General features: G+C 44.1%; 3 protein-coding genes across 4 annotated transcripts in view; 2 read left to right on the top strand and 1 right to left on the bottom strand.

The window, feature by feature from the left end:
* ME1 (malic enzyme 1, NADP(+)-dependent, cytosolic) overlaps positions 1 to 7060 on the top strand; it is a 175287-nt gene extending 168227 nt beyond the window's left edge. The window contains exons 13-15 of the mRNA XM_014958527.1: positions 4072 to 4170; positions 6193 to 6410; positions 6916 to 7060. Coding sequence (XP_014814013.1) covers positions 4072 to 4170; positions 6193 to 6351 — 258 coding nt within the window. The 3' untranslated portion in view covers positions 6352 to 6410; positions 6916 to 7060. The remainder of the gene's footprint in view (positions 1 to 4071; positions 4171 to 6192; positions 6411 to 6915) is intronic.
* Positions 7061 to 7063: 3 nt separating this feature from the next.
* On the bottom strand, positions 7064 to 10335 carry RWDD2A (RWD domain containing 2A). The gene is made up of 3 exons (XM_014958509.1): positions 10271 to 10335; positions 10020 to 10137; positions 7064 to 9154 (listed from the first exon to the last, which is right to left on the bottom strand). Exons 1-3 carry the CDS (start codon positions 10333 to 10335, stop codon positions 8474 to 8476), a joined length of 864 nt encoding a protein of 287 aa, XP_014813995.1. The 3' UTR covers positions 7064 to 8473.
* Positions 10336 to 11025: 690 nt separating this feature from the next.
* Positions 11026 to 18332, top strand: part of PGM3 (phosphoglucomutase 3) — a 13445-nt gene continuing 6138 nt past the window's right edge. The window contains exons 1-10 of one of the 2 annotated variants that reach the window (XM_014958522.1): positions 11026 to 11162; positions 12052 to 12257; positions 12872 to 13056; positions 13562 to 13629; positions 14081 to 14214; positions 14371 to 14566; positions 16113 to 16270; positions 16867 to 16950; positions 17762 to 17860; positions 18135 to 18251. In XM_014958522.1, coding sequence (XP_014814008.1) covers positions 12054 to 12257; positions 12872 to 13056; positions 13562 to 13629; positions 14081 to 14214; positions 14371 to 14566; positions 16113 to 16270; positions 16867 to 16950; positions 17762 to 17860; positions 18135 to 18251 — 1245 coding nt within the window. In that variant the 5' untranslated portion in view covers positions 11026 to 11162; positions 12052 to 12053. Of the gene's footprint in view, positions 11163 to 11414; positions 11653 to 12051; positions 12258 to 12871; positions 13057 to 13561; positions 13630 to 14080; positions 14215 to 14370; positions 14567 to 16112; positions 16271 to 16866; positions 16951 to 17761; positions 17861 to 18134; positions 18252 to 18332 lie in introns of those variants that run through there. The other variant, XM_014958521.1, reaches the window with a different exon arrangement.

Genomic DNA, 18332 nt, shown 5'->3' with positions numbered 1-18332 from the left:
AAAGCTTGCCAGCAGCTTGCCCTCTATAAGAAAGATATTCACAATTTCCATCTTTAAAATTAGTAAAAAGCCCAGACTGTCTCCACTGGCTTTAACCATCTCAGGAGGGCAATGATCCATCTCCTAAGTCTTTGGATAATTATATCCTCCCTTTAAATCCTTCCCTGTAATTTCAGTTGGATACGGTGATCCTCGCCTGCTGGGTCTAAACTGCCGTGTTAAACAGTTGTCTTATTTCATCCTAGAAGCTGCTTCACTTTGGTTTGAGTGAAATGGTTCCTATATATGGAACGGTGATGGATGAAAGGTGACAGACACGTGGATTGAACAATGTTTCATGTGGCAGCTACTAAGTCAGAAAAAAATCTGTTCTGAACAAAGAAACTTAATTGAACAGAGAAATGTAACAGGCAGGGAAGTAAACTGGTATCAGAACTTGTGAGGAAGCTTTTAAATTCTCTCAAGTTTCCCTCCTGACTCTTCTTTTTTTGGTAAAGCTTTTGCTATATCACTGCCATCCTCTAGAAAAATCCCTAGAAAAGTTTGACATGTAAAAATGTGGGGTTTTTTCTTGCATAGAAAGTCCCTGTTGATGGTAAGATCAATGAATGGCTGCTGGCCTTATGGTGGGAGCCAAGAGCAGCCACATCTGGTGTCCCTGCTCGTGTGACTGGGGCTGGGTGAGCTACAGGTGGTCACCGAGCAAGGGGACAACTGATGGGTTGTCAGAAGAGGTGTCAGGGCTCTGAAGGCAGGGAGGGCTCCCTAGGCCCTGAGCTGAAATCACAGTACAAAGCAAAGGGAAAAGCGCTTTTTGTTCTGTTTTCTTGGCTTTTTTTTTTTAATAGAAGGATAAAATCAAAGTAGTTTCATGTGGGGTTTAGAATAGCAGTTAGTATTTTTCCATTGGAAATGGAAGCACATGAGATGCTGCAAAATTTAAAGCACCAAAACCATGTGTTTTAGACAGAGGGACCTTCTCTGATTGTAGCAGTAGTTTACCTGAAAAAAAAAGAGTATAAAAAATAAGCAGCCCAGATTGCCTGCCTGCACCTCCCGTCTTCTTGCTTTGCCACTTCTCCAGATAGATCTGATAAAAGCCACAAACAGCTTATTGTAACTGCAGCAAACCCTACTTTCCGTGTTCTTTTCTCCCTGCCATGTAAACCAGAATGTAACTTTGATTTTGGGCAGTAAATCTAAGGTACTGTAAGCTGTAATACTGCTTAATTGCAGGCAATCGCTCTGTGATGACAAGGGACATTACCTATTCTTCTAAGTCCTAAAAGGGAATTATCAACTAGTGAAATATTCTTGGCACGTGTGACCAAAGTTACTCCAGAAATAATCCTGTTAAATCCTTTCATTATAGAGAATATGTCCTCCAAAAGATGCCCCCACTCACTTTGTGCCATTCCTCCTGTCTTGGCTGCCATTCGTTTAGGTTCTGCAATAAGGCTTAGCTAATTTCTCTATTAAAAACTTGAATGAATTAAAATTCAAAACACAAAAATAGCATGTTGGGTTGTACCTAAGATCCAAACAGCTCCGTATCTTCCTGTGAAAGTAATTAGCAGCAGAGTTGAGGAAAAGAGGATAAATAAGGGGAAAATACAGAGCGCTCCTTCTGCTGAAAAGGCTCCTCAGCTTCTGGAAGCCTCTCCTTTATGGCCTCCCTGCGCTGCAGCTTTTATCCCTGCACGGATTTCTCTTTCCTACATGAGCCTAGAGGCTTTTTAAACATCTTTATACATTTGAACATCTTTTTTCGTCGCAATTTCACTATGCTTTCTGTGGAAAAAGAAACTCCCCTCTTATGATTTCCTGCTCCTTATAGCGCCATAGGAAATGTTCACCATCAGTTGTCTTTTTGTGTTTTCAGTCTTCTCTTTTTTCTCCCCAGTCTATTTCATTATTTTTTGTCTCCTTGTGCAAAAAATAACCTTTTGATCAACCTTGTTATTCTTTATATCCCTCCGGATTCCATCCCAGTCTTGTTTGAACTACATGGAGCAAAAATGCCTGCTGTTCAGAGGGGATTTATACATTGGGATAATTACATTTTCTCTGTCGCCTCTTATTTTCTTAATAATTCCAAACGTTGAGTCATCATTTTTTTCCCCTGCCACTGAACTGAGGGAGAAGCGTTTTTCAGAGACGACGTGGAGAAGTTGGCACTCTCTTTGAAAATGCCTGGTTTTGCACAGTTTTTAGTGCTGTTACAGGGCTGTGTAGAAGGACTAGCGTGGCATCTGTGTAGTTAAACTTCCTTCCTCTCCCACTTCGAGCACTTCTGTCAACCCCATCAGGAAACAGAACGAATCTGCCCCTGAACCTTTTTTTTGTTTTCAGTGATGCATTAGACTATCAGCAACTTGCTGTTGGTTTCTTCAGATTCCATCTTTCCTGCGGAGCCCCATCAAACTGAGGAGCAGAAATGTCACGTTTTCAGCTCCCCTTCACACATGCAGATGCAGGTCTTGGTTTACCAGAGGGCTGCGTGTTGTTTTTAAACAGCCCAGTCCCTATTATGGGAAGCAGAAACTGGGTCTACGTTGTATTTGCTCCACCTAGTGGGTTTTTATCTCGGCTGCGTTTCTCCACACCAACATCTCAAAGTCCTACTTCCCCCGGGCCACAGGAACTGTAGGGAGCAGTTTGTGCTCCTTTTGGAGTCTCTTCCCTCCAGACTCCACTTCTTGCTTTCTCTTTGGGCCAAAGAGAAAGCTCTACTTTGGGCTTTCTCTTTGGGTATTACTTTCATGGTGTTTCCTGGACTTTCCTGGTGCTTTCAGAGCCTCTGGACGGATCATACACGGCTCCACCAGACACTCTACAGACCAGTTTTCCTTCCACCCACAGAGCACCACTACAGGTCACACCACGCAGGAGTATCCCCACACTCCTGGTTCAGTGATTTGGTTCTAACCTTTTGTATCTAAGCTGTAATTGCACCAAAATGTATCGTTTCTCCTGATGGGAACACTAAATATCTAAGCTGTAATTGCACCAAAATGTATCATTTCTCCTGATGGGAACACTGAAGGCGCCTCTCTATTACTCTTCTATTTTGCATCAGAATGGTCTTCTGGAGAACATCTCCCTACCTTCCACCTTGCTCCACAGCGTGGCATGGTTTTGGGAGGAGAGGGGGACTGGTTTCCTTTTGGGTGAAACTAACTGGAAGGATACACTCCGGGAGCAAGCCTGAGCCACTAAATATCCATGGAAACTCCTTATAAACTGTAACAGATTTAAGAAGTACGAGCTTGCCCTCTACAAGAACCTCCTTTCCCTGTGACTGTCACACGTTCCCAGCTGTTCAGAGGGCAAGTGACATCTCCCTGGAGTCATTTCCTTTCTGTCCCAAAACGAGACAGAGAAATTTGAAATTGGGATTCTGCTGATGCACGTCTCTCTTTGAGAACTCTAGTAGAGAATGTGGGTGAAGGTGGCTACTAAAAACTGCATAAAGTCAGACCATTTTTAATATATGTATTTTGTGCTTAGTTTGCCCAGAAGGTATTTGAATGTAACTGGCAGCTCCCCAGGGGGTACAAAGGTGGGCAGTTAAAGAAATCAAACCTTCAAGTCCAGCAAAGAGATTACAGAGTAGGAGACAGGTCAGCAAACCAGCACCTGCTCATTCTCAGGCTCAGCGAATCCCCATCTGGGTCACCCTGAAAGGCTGGTTTTTATTTTGGAATAAAAGAGATAAACAAATTTTAGCTACTGATTGCAGAAATATCGTTAGACCCAAAGGCTTCTTCCCATTAGACCCGGGACACTTTGCTTCTTAAAAGGGATCTGTTGCAGGAGCAGAGGAAGTTCATGAGGTGAGCTCATAAGCAGACAGTGCAAGCAGCGTCTCTCCTCACTCTGTGGAGAACATCTCCACAGAGAACATTTTTCATATGGCCAGTGAGTAAACAGTCAAAAATGACTTCTCCAGGTTGCTATCTGCGTGGTTGGCCAAAGTGGAACCATTTATTTGCTGAAGACCAGGTCACTGTCTAATAAAACTACAGCTGCCCCTGCATTTCAAGTTAAACACATCTGCTTTGTTTCTAGGTAATAGCACAGCAAGTTTCAGAGGAGAACTTACAGGAAGGTCGCCTGTACCCTCCCTTGGTCACCATTCAGCACGTGTCGCTGAAAATTGCCGTCAGGGTAAGTCCTTGCTATCTGCGTGGTTGGCCAAAGTGGAACCATTTATTTGCTGAAGACCAGGTCACTGTCTAATAAAACTACAGCTGCCCCTGCATTTCAAGTTAAACACATCTGCTTTGTTTCTAGGTAATAGCACAGCAAGTTTCAGAGGAGAACTTACAGGAAGGTCGCCTGTACCCTCCCTTGGTCACCATTCAGCACGTGTCGCTGAAAATTGCCGTCAGGGTAAGTCCTTTCACCCTTCTGTGGCTGCTTTTCTTCCCACTCTCTACGCAATGGAACGTTGGCTTTGATCAACTCAACACAGGCCGTGACACAAGTTGACGTCAGTTTACGTCAATCAACTTTGGCCAAGTAGCTGTTTCAAAATTAAAATGTAAATTCATAAATGTAACCCAAAGACAAGGAAAGATACGTAGCTGTAGCAAGTGTTTGTGTCTGTAGGGCCCCAGCTGTGCTGCCCGTCCCTCAGCTGCAGGTCCCCAGGTGTACCCTATGGGAGCTGTGAGGACACCTTTGGACATTGATGACACTCTCTTTCCATTGATGGAGGGTCACCCTCTGTCCAGACGTGTCCCTTTTGGTCCCATCCTCGCTCTGGCCCATCAGAACAACAAACTGCAGGGGATGCTTTTTTTATGGCTCAGGTTTGGGCCAGAGTTTGTGGGGTTGGTTGGTTTTTACTGGCAAATACAGGCTGATACAGAGGGATTTTCAGTAAACCCTCAGTTCGGACACCTTTGGACATTGATGACACTCTCTTGCCATTGATGAAGTGTCACCCTCTGGCCAGACACGTGTCCCTTTTGTTCCAATCCTCACTCTGGCCCATCAGAACAACAAACTGCAGGGGATGCTTTTTTTATGGCTCAGGTTTGGGCCAGAGTTTGTGGGGTTGGTTGGTTTTTACTGGCAAATACAGGCTGATACAGAGGGATTTTCAGTAAACCCTCAGTTCCCCAAGAAATTTTGCTGCCCTAGAAAAAAGAAGCAGCTTTCAAATAATGTATTTATCCTCATTTATCCTCATTCTGTTTTTTATGAGTGGGGAAGCAGCATTTTAGGAGGTTATTTTGCTGGTCTGTGACCTTTTTTTCTCCAATTATTGTTTTCTGTCCTGGTCACCTTGCTGTGAATAATTCCACTTATTGCATAGTTCTTTGGAAGAACAAGAAGGAGCCCTCACGCACGAAAGAGCTCCCTTCACTCAGCACTAACTGTTCTGTAGATGTCAAAATGTTATTTACCATTCCTCAGGCAAAATCAAGCCACCTGTGCATTTGGCAGAAACACAGCGATAGAAATTCCTCCTCTACTTGTGTGTGTTATTTAAAATACAAAAAAAGGAAAATGTTACCAAACGATCCTTTCTGCCTGATCTCTGTTGAACTTTTATTCCTGCAAATACCTGTTCTGGCTTATCCAGTCGGAGAGGTTTAGCCACAGTCTTTTCCAGGAGAGGAATACTCACAATTTTTTTGGAATACCACATCTCTAGTCTGCAGGAATGTTATTTACCATTCCTCAGGCAAAATCAGGCCACCTGTGCAGAAACATGGTGATAGAAATTCCTCCTCTACTTGTGTTATTTAAAATACAAAAAAAAGGAAAATGTTACCAAACGATCCTTTCTGCCTGATCTCTGTTGAACTTTTATTCCTGCAAATACCTGTTCTGGCTTATCCAGTCGGAGAGGTTTAGCCACAGTCTTTTCCAGGAGAGGAATACTCACAATTTTTTTGGAATACCACATCTCTAGTCTGCAGGGAGCACGGAGGCTTTGAACAAATCACGCTTCTCTTACAGCGCTTTGGAGAAGACGCTAAACCAGGGTCACCTGCTGATGGAAAGGCAAAAATCATGGGAGCACGGAGGCTTTGAACAAATCACGCTGCTCTTACAGCGCTTTGGAGAAGACACTAAACCAGGGTCACCTGCTGATGGAAAAGCAAAACATCTCAGTGCTTGGGGTTTGGGGGATAGTTTAGCAGCGCTAATTAAGATGTTAATATATCTTTCTAGATCGCAGAAGAAGCCTACAGGAATAACACTGCCTCCACCTACCCCCAGCCCAAGGACCTCGAAGCCTTCATCCGCTCTCAGGTTTACAGCACCGATTACAACAGCTTCGTGGCCGACTCCTACTCCTGGCCCGAAGAAGCCATGAAAGTGAAACTGTGACTATTTAATGAAGAACGAACAAACTAACAGCCCTTCAAAAGCATTAAAATATTCAGAACATTTTGAACTTTTATTCCTGCAAATACCTGTTCTGGCTTATCCAGTCGGAGAGGTTTAGCCACAGTCTTTTCCAGGAGAGGAATACTCACAATTTTTTTGGAATACCACATCTCTAGTCTGCAGGGAGCACGGAGGCTTTGAACAAATCACGCTTCTCTTACAGCGCTTTGGAGAAGACGCTAAACCAGGGTCACCTGCTGATGGAAAGGCAAAAATCATATCTCAGTGCTTGGGGTTTGGGGGATAGTTTAGCAGCGCTAATTAAGATGTTAATATATCTTTCTAGATCGCAGAAGAAGCCTACAGGAATAACACTGCCTCCACCTACCCCCAGCCCAAGGACCTCGAAGCCTTCATCCGCTCTCAGGTTTACAGCACCGATTACAACAGCTTCGTGGCCGACTCCTACTCCTGGCCCGAAGAAGCCATGAAAGTGAAACTGTGACTATTTAATGAAGAACGAACAAACTAACAGCCCTTCAAAAGCATTAAAATATTCAGAACATTTCCGCCTAGGAAGCCTAAGAATAGCTGATTTTTTTTTTTAAGATACAGACAACTTTTTCTAAATCGTAATATTTGGTTAGAAACTCAGATCAAGGAATCACATTAATTACACAGCAGGAAATAAAAAATTAATCTGAGAAATATATTTGTGTTGTATCATTATTTTAATTGAGACGTCCTATTCTATAGTTTGACAAATGCTTTTGTTATTGAAATTAGTGGTTGTATTTTGACTTGAGTTTTGTCACAAATGTCAATGAGAACTTAAGCTGACAAATGGTACCATGAAAATTAAGAAATGCATACAATGACTCTTTAATTTGTTTTGGATCACAATAAAATTTGCATGAATTGTTGAGCTATTATTTAAAAAAAACCAAAAGTTTAACCAACAGTAAGGTTAGAATATTTTCCTCCAGAAAACAACCTTATTGGTCACTCCTGCGTGGAGGAGTGAAATCTTCTAACAAGAACTGACCCTGCAGAACCTTTTGTTCACATTGAATTAGAGTATTTTAACATCCTCGGGACCATCCTTCCTAAGATTTCATCTCCCCCACCAAGAGAACTACTGGTCTGATACACTGAAGTTCATGGAAGCGCTTGGCCTCCACGTTGGTGACAAAAAGAGAGTATCAAAATGTTATGAATTGGCTTTTTTTTGACTAAGTATTTTCTAATAAACATCAGTTATTCAACTAGTCAGAGGCTTTTTTCCAGCAGCTTGTAACAGGAAATTATATTAATTCTGGTCTCTCAGTACTAATTTGACATAGGAAATATCAGTAAAGTTATATGCATTTTTATTTCATATATAATATAAATATACTTTTTTCCCGTCTTTCTACATTTTATATAATTTCCTCATGTAAAGTAGGGGAAAACCAGAGCAAACACTCAACTTTATCTCATCTTAGACATTTTCAAGGTGCTTGGCCAACCAATGTAAATATAAAATGCAGTGAGTTGAGCAGCTGAAAAATTAACTATTAATATAACCAGAACATCATGAGATGATAGGAAAAGGATTGCAAAACCGGTGTTATCAGCAATATGGTTGTATAGGTACTACCCAACACATACAAGGGTGACATGGGCCTCTTTCTTCTTCCCCCCACCCCTTATTTAAAAGCAAAGCTTGGTCCTGGGGTTGGACACGAGTCTTTGCTGAATGAAGATGGAGGAGATGCTTTGTGGAGCAGCAGAAGACATCGTATGTGGAGTGTAACTGCAGGGCTGCACCTCGGCTTTGAAACAGACAGCACAGTACAGGTGAGCAGGTACAAGTGTGGAATTCAGAATTTGGGATTTTTATCACCTTACAAGCACTTAGAGGTGTGGCTCATAGTGACAAATGCCAGTTTTAAGGTTTCAGAAAATAAATTAACACCCCTCAAAAATACGTGCCAATTCAGAACAGAAGGTCAGATTAACTACTTGAACCATTCTCCTTGTATGTTAAACAGCTTCCCTTTTCACAGTAGCTATAAGGCACAATATTTCAATGTTAGTGTCATCTCTTGCTGCCCAAAATTAAAACACCTTACAGTTTCTCTTATTTGTCTGAAAGTTTGCCTTCAACACCAAATAATATCTGAAAAATATGTCCACTTTGATGTTGTTTCAGGAATTCTAGAAACTGGCCAAGATCCATGTGATAGTCGTTCCTCAGGCCGTAATCACCATGTGCCTGAAACTGTAAGTCTTCAAAAGCCCCAAAGAGACGAAGATTATCGATGCCTCTGTCTGTTTCCACGTTCTCCATGTGCTTACACGAAATATGCTTCCAGTTGGGATACCTGATTACACGCCAGAACTCTTCACAGTTTTCTCTGAGTCCCTCCACGCAGATGACACCGGGTTTCCCCGTTAGGCAGAAACCAGTCAGATTTAACTTCTTTGCAGAGTCAAAAATCTTTTTCCTCAATTCCTGCCTGTATATATGATGGCTGTAGATCCACATGCGACGCAGCGTTTCTTTCACTTCTACCACTTCTTTGGTAGCGCTTTCCAAAGAGATTTTATTGTCTTCCAGGTAAGGCAAGGTGTTGTCTTTCACCCACTGCACAGCTTCATACACACACACTTCACCTGGAGGCAGAGAGCTGATGTGAGAAGCCAGAGCGGTGTTGAGCTGCAGCTGCTGCTGCCTGTGCAGTGCATCTGACCTTGCGAAAAGCCGAGGAGCTACGTGAGGATACGTGTGAGGCAGCAGGACCTGCAGTTCCACTGTCACCTTCAACAGAACACACACAAAAAGAAAATCAATTCTGCAAGACACATTCAACTCTTCTTCTTCTATGACTGTATATATTGTATATAAAGGCACTATTATGATTTTAAGCAAGTATTCACCCTAACAGACGCAGCGTTCTCAAATTATAGGAGATAAAAAGATTTATGCTTCCACTGTCACCTTCAACAGAACACACACACACACACAAAGAAAATCAATTCTGCAAGACACACTCGACTCTTCTTCTATGACTATATATTGTATATAGAGACACTATTATGATTTTAAGCAAGTATTCACCCTAACAGACGCAGCGTTCTCAAATTATAGGAGATAAAAAGATTTATGCGCATTTTAGGCTGGGGAAACCTCTGGATTATCTTGCCTGATCTAAAAACCACAGGCTGTTAATTTCTCTCCGTTATTCCTACAGCATCTGACAACGAGGCACTCCAGTTCTTTGGAAATTGAACCCTGCCTCTGGTCCAAGAGCAGGAGAGGATTCATGTACTTGAACCTCTTGTATACCATTAGGAGACTTTCACTACAGTCCTATTTCAATACAATCCTATTATGAGTCCTGCAGAGAGAAGTGAACTGTAGAATGACTAATTATTTTTCCAAGTTCCTTGACAATCTGCCACATTGGTTATCCACTATCAGTGATTCTACTAGCCTTTCTTGGCCAAATCAATTCTAGAGTCAAATAAATAATTAAAACCAAAAGCTTTTTGTTATTCTCGACTTTTGAAACAACAAATTAGGGAGGGAGTTCCCCCCTTTTTTCAGTGCAGTTTTTAAGTGTCTGCATGCACCAGGAGTAATAAAAACACCAGCATGAACACATCTATGTGGAATTTCTCACCTTTGGCTCCCCTACATCAACAGCAATTGAATATTCAAGCTGTGGGGGCAGAGCTCCATCAGGGTTTCTCAGGTAGCGCTGCACAACAGGCACTGCATCCTTATCCAGGTTTAGCCCGCTATTTTTAAAAGGCAAAATTCGCATTAAACACAGCTGGGTACAAAACCCTTTAACAATTAACCTCTCAGAGGCAGCGCTGCACAACAGGCACTGCATCCTTATCCAGGTTTAGTTCACCTTTTTTGGGAAACATCGAAAGGAGCATTTCCACTTCCAGCAGCTGGAGCTCCAGGTATTCTTTTATTGCCACAGCCATCGCACCGCTTCCATCAGGGTTTCTCAGGTAGCGCTGCACAGCAGGCACTGCGTCCTCATCCAGGTTTATAGCATCTCTCTGATAAGGAAAGGCTGAGGAACTTGGGTCTTTTTAGCCTGGAGAAGACTGAGGGGGGAACTGATCAATGCTTATAAATACTTAAAAGGTGGGTGTCAGGAGGATGGGGCCAGTCTTTTTTCAGTGGTGCCCAGGGACAGGACAAGAGGGAACGGGCACAAACCTGTAAATAATAAGTTCCACCTAAACATGAGGAGGAACTTCTTTCCTGTGAGGGTGGCAGAGCCCTGGCAGAGGCTGCCCAGAGAGGTGGTGGAGTGTTTGTCTCTGGAGACATTCAAACCCACCTGGACACGTTCCTGTGGGATCTGCTCTGGGTGGACCTGCTTTGGCGGGGGGGTTGGACTAGATGATCTCCAGAGGTCCCTTCCAACCCCATGTGATTCTGAGGCCTGAAGTCAAAGCCCGGGAGCTTAACACACAGCACCAGCGGGAAACCCCGCTATTTTTAAAAGGCAAAATTCGCATTGAATACAGCTGAGTGCAAAACCCTTTAACAATTAACCTCTCAGGGGCTTATTCCACAACAAAACGGGAGAAAGGAGCCTACAAGAGATAAATGGGAGGGAGCACCGCGGCCTGCGAGCGGCCATCACCCCTAGGCCGCGCATGCGCGCCGCCAGCCTCACCTGGCCCGCGGAGCGGAGAGGACGGGAGGGAGGGAAGCGACAGGTCTCTTCATGCCGCCTACACCCGCTGAGGAGAAGCCGGCGGGGCGAGGAGAAGCGGCGAGCAGCTCTCCGCCTCAGGTCGCTACCTCAGCCCGCCTCAGACGCGGCCGCTCAACCGCCGCTGAGCGAGACGCGGGCGGGAAGGGAGCGCGCAGGCGCGAGGCCCGCTCATTGGCCACGCCCCCTGTCAGGCCCCAACCCCCGGCCCTGACTGACAGGGGGCGTGGCCAATGGGCGGGCCGCAAAACCCTGCCCCCGGCTCTGACTGACGGGGGCGTGGCCAATGGGCGGGCGCGGCGCGGGGGCGGGGCCGCGCCGGCTGCGGAAGGGGAGCTCTGTGGTGGTGGCTGAGGTGGCGGGTGAGGTGGTTGGAGTGGGGGCTTCGGTCTCATCGCGAGTGGGTGCTGGGTGGCTCCTGAAGCCCTCCGGTGTGCAGAGAAGGGGCTGCTTGTGGTGGAGTGCCTCCGGCTGGCCGGCTCTCCCCCCTCCTCACGGCCGTCTGCGCCTCAGGTTGCCTGAGGCGTGGGGTGGGGTCGGTGCAGGGCCGCCCTCCCGGTGAGAGATCCAGGTGAGGCGCGGCCGGGGGGTTTCCCTGGGGCTGCGAGGGCTTGAGGAGGGAGGACAGGCCCCTTTTGAACTCAGAAGTTAATATATAGAGTTGTGGCCGCTGAGTGGCTAGTTACAGCGAGAATTAACTTCATTTAGGATGCCTGGACGTGGCTGATTGAGAATGGTGGCTCTCCTCACCTTCGTGGCCTGGTGAAATCTGGTGGGGCTCCGTTTATCCAGTGCTATACTGGGAATACAGGGGCTCCTTCTGGTGGAGGTCCCCCTCACAGTCTCCCCCTGAGGGATTTGACACGAAGGGTTTAAGATACCTCTGTGCTTCGAAATGAAATAGAGCGCAAACTGTGAAACGGAATGACTTGCCTTCTCTCACTTGTACCCGTGTTGCTTCCTTCTCCAGAAATGGATACTGAAGCCCTTAAAAAATACTCAGCATTGCACCCCAAACCTGCTGGACTCACCCTGCAGTATGGCACCGCTGGATTCCGCACCAAGGCCCAGCAGCTGGATCACGTCATGTTCCGCATGGGCTTGCTGGCAGTTCTCAGGTCCAAAGCTGTGGCATCTACCATTGGCATCATGGTCACGGCATCTCACAATCCTGAAGTAAGAACCACCTCTTCTTTAAAAGAATAAGTAGATGTGATCAGTCTGGTAGAATCAAAGCTCTTTGTGGTACCGAGAAAACAGATCCTGAAGGCACTTGGACCTGCTGAAAGCATTTGTTTAGCCTGTGCCCTGCAAATACGATCCCTGGCATGTTTGAAGTTCCTTTTCCCTGTCACACAAGCGTCATTTTCTCTCCTGTGGAAATGCTGTAATGTAGGAATTTTGGCAAGCTGGGAGTACCCTTAAGAAGAGACGAACCTTTGAGCAAAATCTGCCAGTTTGAAAAATAAAGAGATGCAGCAGTTACAAAGAAGGCATTTAGACTTCTGCTGCTGTGGAGCATTCCAGGTTATTAGAGTCTCCCCTGACATCATTTCAATGTCAAATGAATTTCATACTAAAATTGTAAGGGTGAAAAAGTTGCTTATTTAATATGCTGGTTACATGACTTTTGGGGTTTTTTTTGGAGATCTAAATAAGCAGCTAAGCTATTGCTTCCCAGAAATGCTATACATTGAAATAAGCAATGTGAATGAATGATGTGATGGCTTTCTTCAAAGAGATTTTATTAAGTTTCCTACTTTTTGTTCTTTTTTCTTTTTTTTCCTAAGGAAGATAACGGCGTAAAGCTGGTTGATCCTCTTGGAGAAATGCTGCACCCTTCCTGGGAAGAGTATGCCACACAACTAGCCAATGCAGAGGAGCAAGAATTACAGAAAATAATAACTGAGATCTGCCAAAAAGCAGCAGTGAACCAGCACAAAGATGCTTCAGTTTTTATTGGTAGAGACACCAGGTAATTACAAAATGCTGTAGGTTTATGGAAGTGCCAACGCTTTCTTCATGGGTTCTTTTGAATGTTTAGCCCTCCACAGCCAGATTATGGGGGGGGTTTATGGCAGGTTAATACCTGTTAATGTATGATTTTAGCAATAAACAATAGTTTCCCAAAGATATTCCTATTTTAGCTTCCTTGATAGTTATGAGAACTTCCTAGTGCTGCTTCTGAACAGGAAGCTTTAATGTAGGTTTAGCTTTTTGGGATTTTTTTTTTTGTGGGTACCATGTGACATCCATATGTGTTCAGCAGTTTATATCTCTCTACGATTCTCTGAGGTGGTGGCTTTCAAATTTCTTTGTTGGGAGGTGCCTATGATAGAAAAAAATTGTGGATTTCTTCATATTGAGTCTCAGTCTACTGGCAGGAAGCTTGTAGAGTCTTCTTTCACATGTGCTTCCTTCTCATGTCCATGCAGAAATGTCCTCTTCAAAGCTTGTAAGTTGCATTTGTTGTTTTCCAGGCCAAGCAGCGAGAAACTCTCCCAGTCAGTAATCGATGGTATCTCTGTTCTAGGTGGTCAGTACCACGGTATGTTAAACTTACATTATTCTAGTCAGATTTCAGGTTTTTATGTAAATGTGACTCTTTTCTGTAGCCCTAAAGCAGTAGCCCAGACACCATTTCCATTTTTGCTTGTAATAATCTTCTTTCAGGGTAGTTGATGGCTTTAATGCAAGGGGGGGAGGTTCATCTTTTCCTAACAAGAGCTTGAAAGCTTTCATAGTTTTCTTTCGGCACTGCGTTTGTCAGTTTATTGTAGAATAGCAAATACTGTACAACTTGTAAGGAGTCATTAATTTAGTGAGGGGGGGGGGGGTGTCATCTTTTCCTAACAAGAGCTTGAAAACTTTCATAGGGGTTTTCTTTCGTCAAACTGCATTTGTCGGTTTATTGTAGAATAGCAAATACTGTGCAGCTTTTAAGGAGTCATTAATTTAGGGTTATATTTCTGAATGTTGGGCCTTTTATTTTATGCTAGATTATGGTCTGGTGACGACGCCGCAGCTCCACTACATGGTCTGCTGTCAGAACACCCGAGGGCAGTATGGAAAAGCAACACTGGAAGGTTATTATGAAAAACTATCCAAAGCTTTTACGGAACTGATCAAAAAGGTGAATGCAGGGTGTTGTCTTCTTCAGGCAAACGTCCAAAATGAGTATCTTCTATTTGTTAGCTTGTTTGGGTCAGATTTTTCAAATTCAGCGTGCGTTTAGGTGTGGTTTCCCTGGGGTGTGAGTTCACTTTGCCTCTTCTTCCCTTGCGCTCAGTCTCCCAGCTCTGGAGAGGGTCAGAGGCACCTGAAGATCGACTGTGCCAATGGGATAGGAGCCCTGAAACTGTCAGAAATGGAGCCCTACTTTCCAAAGGAGGTGCAGATTCACCTGTACAATGACGGGACCAAGGAGAAACTGAATCACTTATGTGGTGCAGATTTTGTGAAAGTTCACCAGAAACCACCCAAAGGTACGTGGTTGGTAATTTTATGTCCTTTTACCTCCTCTCCGGATCTGAAAGCGCAGGGCCTAGCAATGGTTGTATCTTCTCTGGATAAGCTGAGCTCCCAGTTTCTTCCTGGGTAACTGTATGAACAGTTCTGCTTGTGCAATGGAAAGAGAGAATTCGTAGGGCTGGGTTTGGCACACCCTGGATTTGTGTGTGTCTAAACTGTTTGGAGGAGCCAATATTTCCCTGACTGGCTGGTGTGTGTTTGACAATCTGCTCTGAACGTGGAGCTGGCAGAGTCCAGAGATCAGTTAGGACCCGCTCGTTTTTATTTGCTTTACTTCCCCATGTGTTATCAAGAAACATTTACATTGTGGGCTGGGACTGCAGCCACTTTTCTGGGTTCCTGAGGAAGAGCTGGGATAATTAGTAGCTTGGTGCCAGCAGAATGACTGATTGACATAAGCCAGTGAGGAAATGATTTCAACCAACATCGTGCAAAGTGCATAAAAGGAGATCCCTGAACTGGGGGAGCAGGCTGGATGGGATATTTGAGGCTCTCTGTTTGACAACTGCAGCTGCTAGTCAAATGTGAAGGCCAAGGTCCTAGTGATATTTGAGGCTCTCTGTTTGACAACTGCACCCTCACTGCAGCTGCTAGTCAAATCTGAAGGCCAAGGTCCTAGGCATTTGCTGAAATAAATGATCTGATTTCTCTGAAGCGTTAATTGATAACGGCTTCCTGTTTAAAGTCATGGGGAGTCTCAACCTCTTCAATGTCGTGGTGTCTGTTCCCTCGTGCTTTGGTTTGTGGACCTCAGTGGTGTTGGGATGTGTTGTCCTGTGCCACTGCAGGCAGACAGGAGAAGGAACAGGCAAGTTTTGGGGTGTAGTTTCCTGTGCTCTGAAGGACGAGGTGTGTCCTCTTGTGTACTAAAACGTGTTTTTCCAAGAAGGGGTTTACAGGATGCAGACTCCTTTGGAGCTCCCTGTGGAGTCTGGGCTCTGAAATCAGCCTGCAGTGTCTGAGAAGTGGACTCTGAGGTTAATGTGAACTCTCCTGTTCATTCATGAGGTTAATCTTTAAGAAAAGCAAGACCTACCTTAATAAAAGAGGAGTTTGTTTTTGTGTGGCATCGCTGTGTCAGGTGGGGGCTGTTTCCTAGCTTTCCATTCAGCCTGGAGAGTTTTTGAGGCAGGTACTGCTTAAGCATTGTATACATTGTTGTTATAAATTGAACATCAGGCAAACTGAACATAAGGTATTTTACAGCCAGCAGATCTGCCTGTGTGGTTTTTGTGCAGCTCTGAGAAATCGTGGTGATGGGGCTGTTTTGAACAGCAGGATTTATGCGCCGCCTCCTGTTGTAACTGCACTTGAGGGGTGGCTTTGCTGGCAGTTGCAAGTCTCTAAATAAAAGCAACGTCTGTTTCAGAGCGTTAGTTTTTTTGTGTGTGTGTCTGCACAGAGCTCATTTCCACATGAGACCCACAATGGGACTAATTTAAACATTTTAATGTCTTTTTCTCTCTCTCTAACTTGCATTTGTAACTCTGTGTGTACTAGGGCTGGACATGAATCCCAATGAGAGGTGCTGCTCGTTTGATGGTGATGCAGATAGAATTGTTTATTACTATAAGGACACCACTGGCCATTTTCACTTAATCGATGGAGATAAAATAGCGACTTTAATTAGTATCTTCCTTAAAGAACTTCTTGCCAAGGTAACTCTAACGTGTGAAATGAACGCTGACACTTGAATTTGTAAAGTGTAAAATAGTCTAAGGGAGCTGTGTTAGTTTGTATGTGTATGGTCTCTCTACATCCACTTAAAGTGAAGCCAGTTTAAAAAATGATCAGTCCTGGAGCTCACTGGTGCAGCCAAAATGTTGTTTTTATGAAGGTGTGACTTCCACACTCCAAATAAAAAATCTCAGCACAGGTATTTTAACCTGGAACTTTTTCTTAGCAGGAAATCGTGGTGGTTTTCAGTGTACAAAACATCAATGTTCCATTCTCTTTGGTTTTTGTGTCTCTCAGTAAGGGTTCTTAAGCCTTGGACTGGGCTGCCCAGGGAGGTGGCTGAGGCACCATCCCTGGAGGTATTTAAAAGACGGGTTGACATAGTGCTTAGTGACATGGTTTAGTGATGGGTTTTGTCAGAGTTGGGTTGATGGTTGGACAAGATGATCTTAAAGGTCCCTTCCAACCTAAACCATTCTATGGTTCTAATAATTCTGATTATCCTTCCATCTATTCTACCCCTCTGGCTGTGAGCCTGTTGGACAGTAAAGCACATCTTGCTTCTTGGTTTGCTCAGGTGGGACAGACCTTGCAGATGGCAGTGGTACAGACAGCGTACGCCAACGGGAGTTCCACACACTACCTCGAGCAAACACTGAAGGTATTCTCCTTTTTTTTTTTTGTTAGTTTTCTCCAAATATTGCTTACTGCAAATTTGTTTACTTTTAAAATAAATGCTACAGTAATATGATTGGCAGGAAAACTTCAACTAGGCTAAAATAAATGAGTCTTTCAAACCTTGCAGTAGCAAGTAAATTCTTGGTGGTAAAGGAAAGGCCAGCAAGCAAAGCTGAAGAAGTTCGATTGCTTACTGCAAATTTGTTTACTTTTAAAATAAATGCTACAGTAATATGATTGGCAGGAAAACTTCAACTAGGCTAAAATAAATGAGTCTTTCAAACCTTGCAGTAGCAAGTAAATTCTTGGTGGTAAAGGTGGCAAACAAGCAGAGCTGAAGAAGTTTTAGTCAGCTTTTACTAGTTTAAAAAATATTTGGCAAAAACTAAACAAAATTCCTTGTTAGTTCTGGAACAAGTTGTGGACTTTATGGCTTTATAAGGAAGTGAGTCTTCTCCAACAGGGTAAATGTTGTTCACTGCAGAAATCAAGGTAAGGTATTGGTTCAACAAAAATCTGCTGTGTTCCCTCAAGTCATAAAATGAATTGCGTTTTTTTGGGGTTGGGGTTTTATTTTAAAAAATAAAAGTAAAAAAAAATAATCAGGCTTTACTTCCAGTTGAATAATTGAAATCTTTTGAATTGGATCTGTAGAAACAGGGGACAACTGCAGCTCTGGGGAGGTTGGTGTGTAACAGCCCGGGCTGGGGCTCAGCTCCTGGCACTTCTCCTGCAGTTCCTGTCCTTGGAGGAGTCTCTAACCCTGATGTTCTCTGCATCTCCTTGTGCTGCAGGTACCCGTGCACTGCGTCAAAACCGGAGTCAAACACTTGCACCACAAGGCCCAGGAGTTTGATGTGGGTGTTTATTTTGAGGCAAACGGACACGGTACGGTGAGTACGAGCACGTAAGGTGTCAGATCAGCTGATACCTACAAAGGTTTAGGTGGATTAGCTGGAGAAGAAGGTCTTTCACGTCCTGATTATCCTGTTTTTATCGTAGTATCGCCACCAACTCCTCTGTGTTTTATCTGGGGATGGGAATTCCCAGTAACAAACATTAATCGTGGTTATTTGGGCTTAAATGGTAGCTTTTTTCCCTCATTGCTGCGCCCATCCTAGTTTGTGATGTGGGCTGCTCTTGACAAACTTCTCTTCTTTATTCTAGGTATTATTTAGCAAAGCTGCTGAAGCTAAAATAAGACAACTGGCAAAAGAGGAGGAAGATGATGAAAAAAGAGAAGCAGCAAAAGTTCTTGAAAACATGATTGACCTGATCAATCAGGTAAAAGCTGTGAGAAACAGATCACTCTCTTGGTGACCATGGGGCTAACCCTGTTTGTGAGTATGGGGGGGGGGTTCCATG

Source organism: Calidris pugnax, unplaced genomic scaffold, assembly GCF_001431845.1.
Source record: "Calidris pugnax isolate Ruff unplaced genomic scaffold, ASM143184v1 scaffold251, whole genome shotgun sequence".
Taxonomy (NCBI): Eukaryota; Metazoa; Chordata; class Aves; order Charadriiformes; family Scolopacidae; genus Calidris; species Calidris pugnax.
Note: the sequence above shows the minus strand (reverse complement) of the source record. Positions and strands in the feature narration are given on the sequence as shown.

Coding starts and splice junctions, on each gene's coding strand:
- RWDD2A (XM_014958509.1), bottom strand. CDS start 10,335: ATGGCTGTGGCAATAAAAGAATACCTGGAGCTCCAGCTGCTGGAAGTG. Junction 10,138..10,270: donor GTGGAAATGCTCCTTTCGAT/GTTTCCCAAAAA, acceptor TTTTAAAAATAG/CGGGCTAAACCTGGATAAGG. Junction 9,155..10,019: donor TTGATGTAGGGGAGCCAAAG/GTGAGAAATTCC, acceptor GTTCTGTTGAAG/GTGACAGTGGAACTGCAGGT.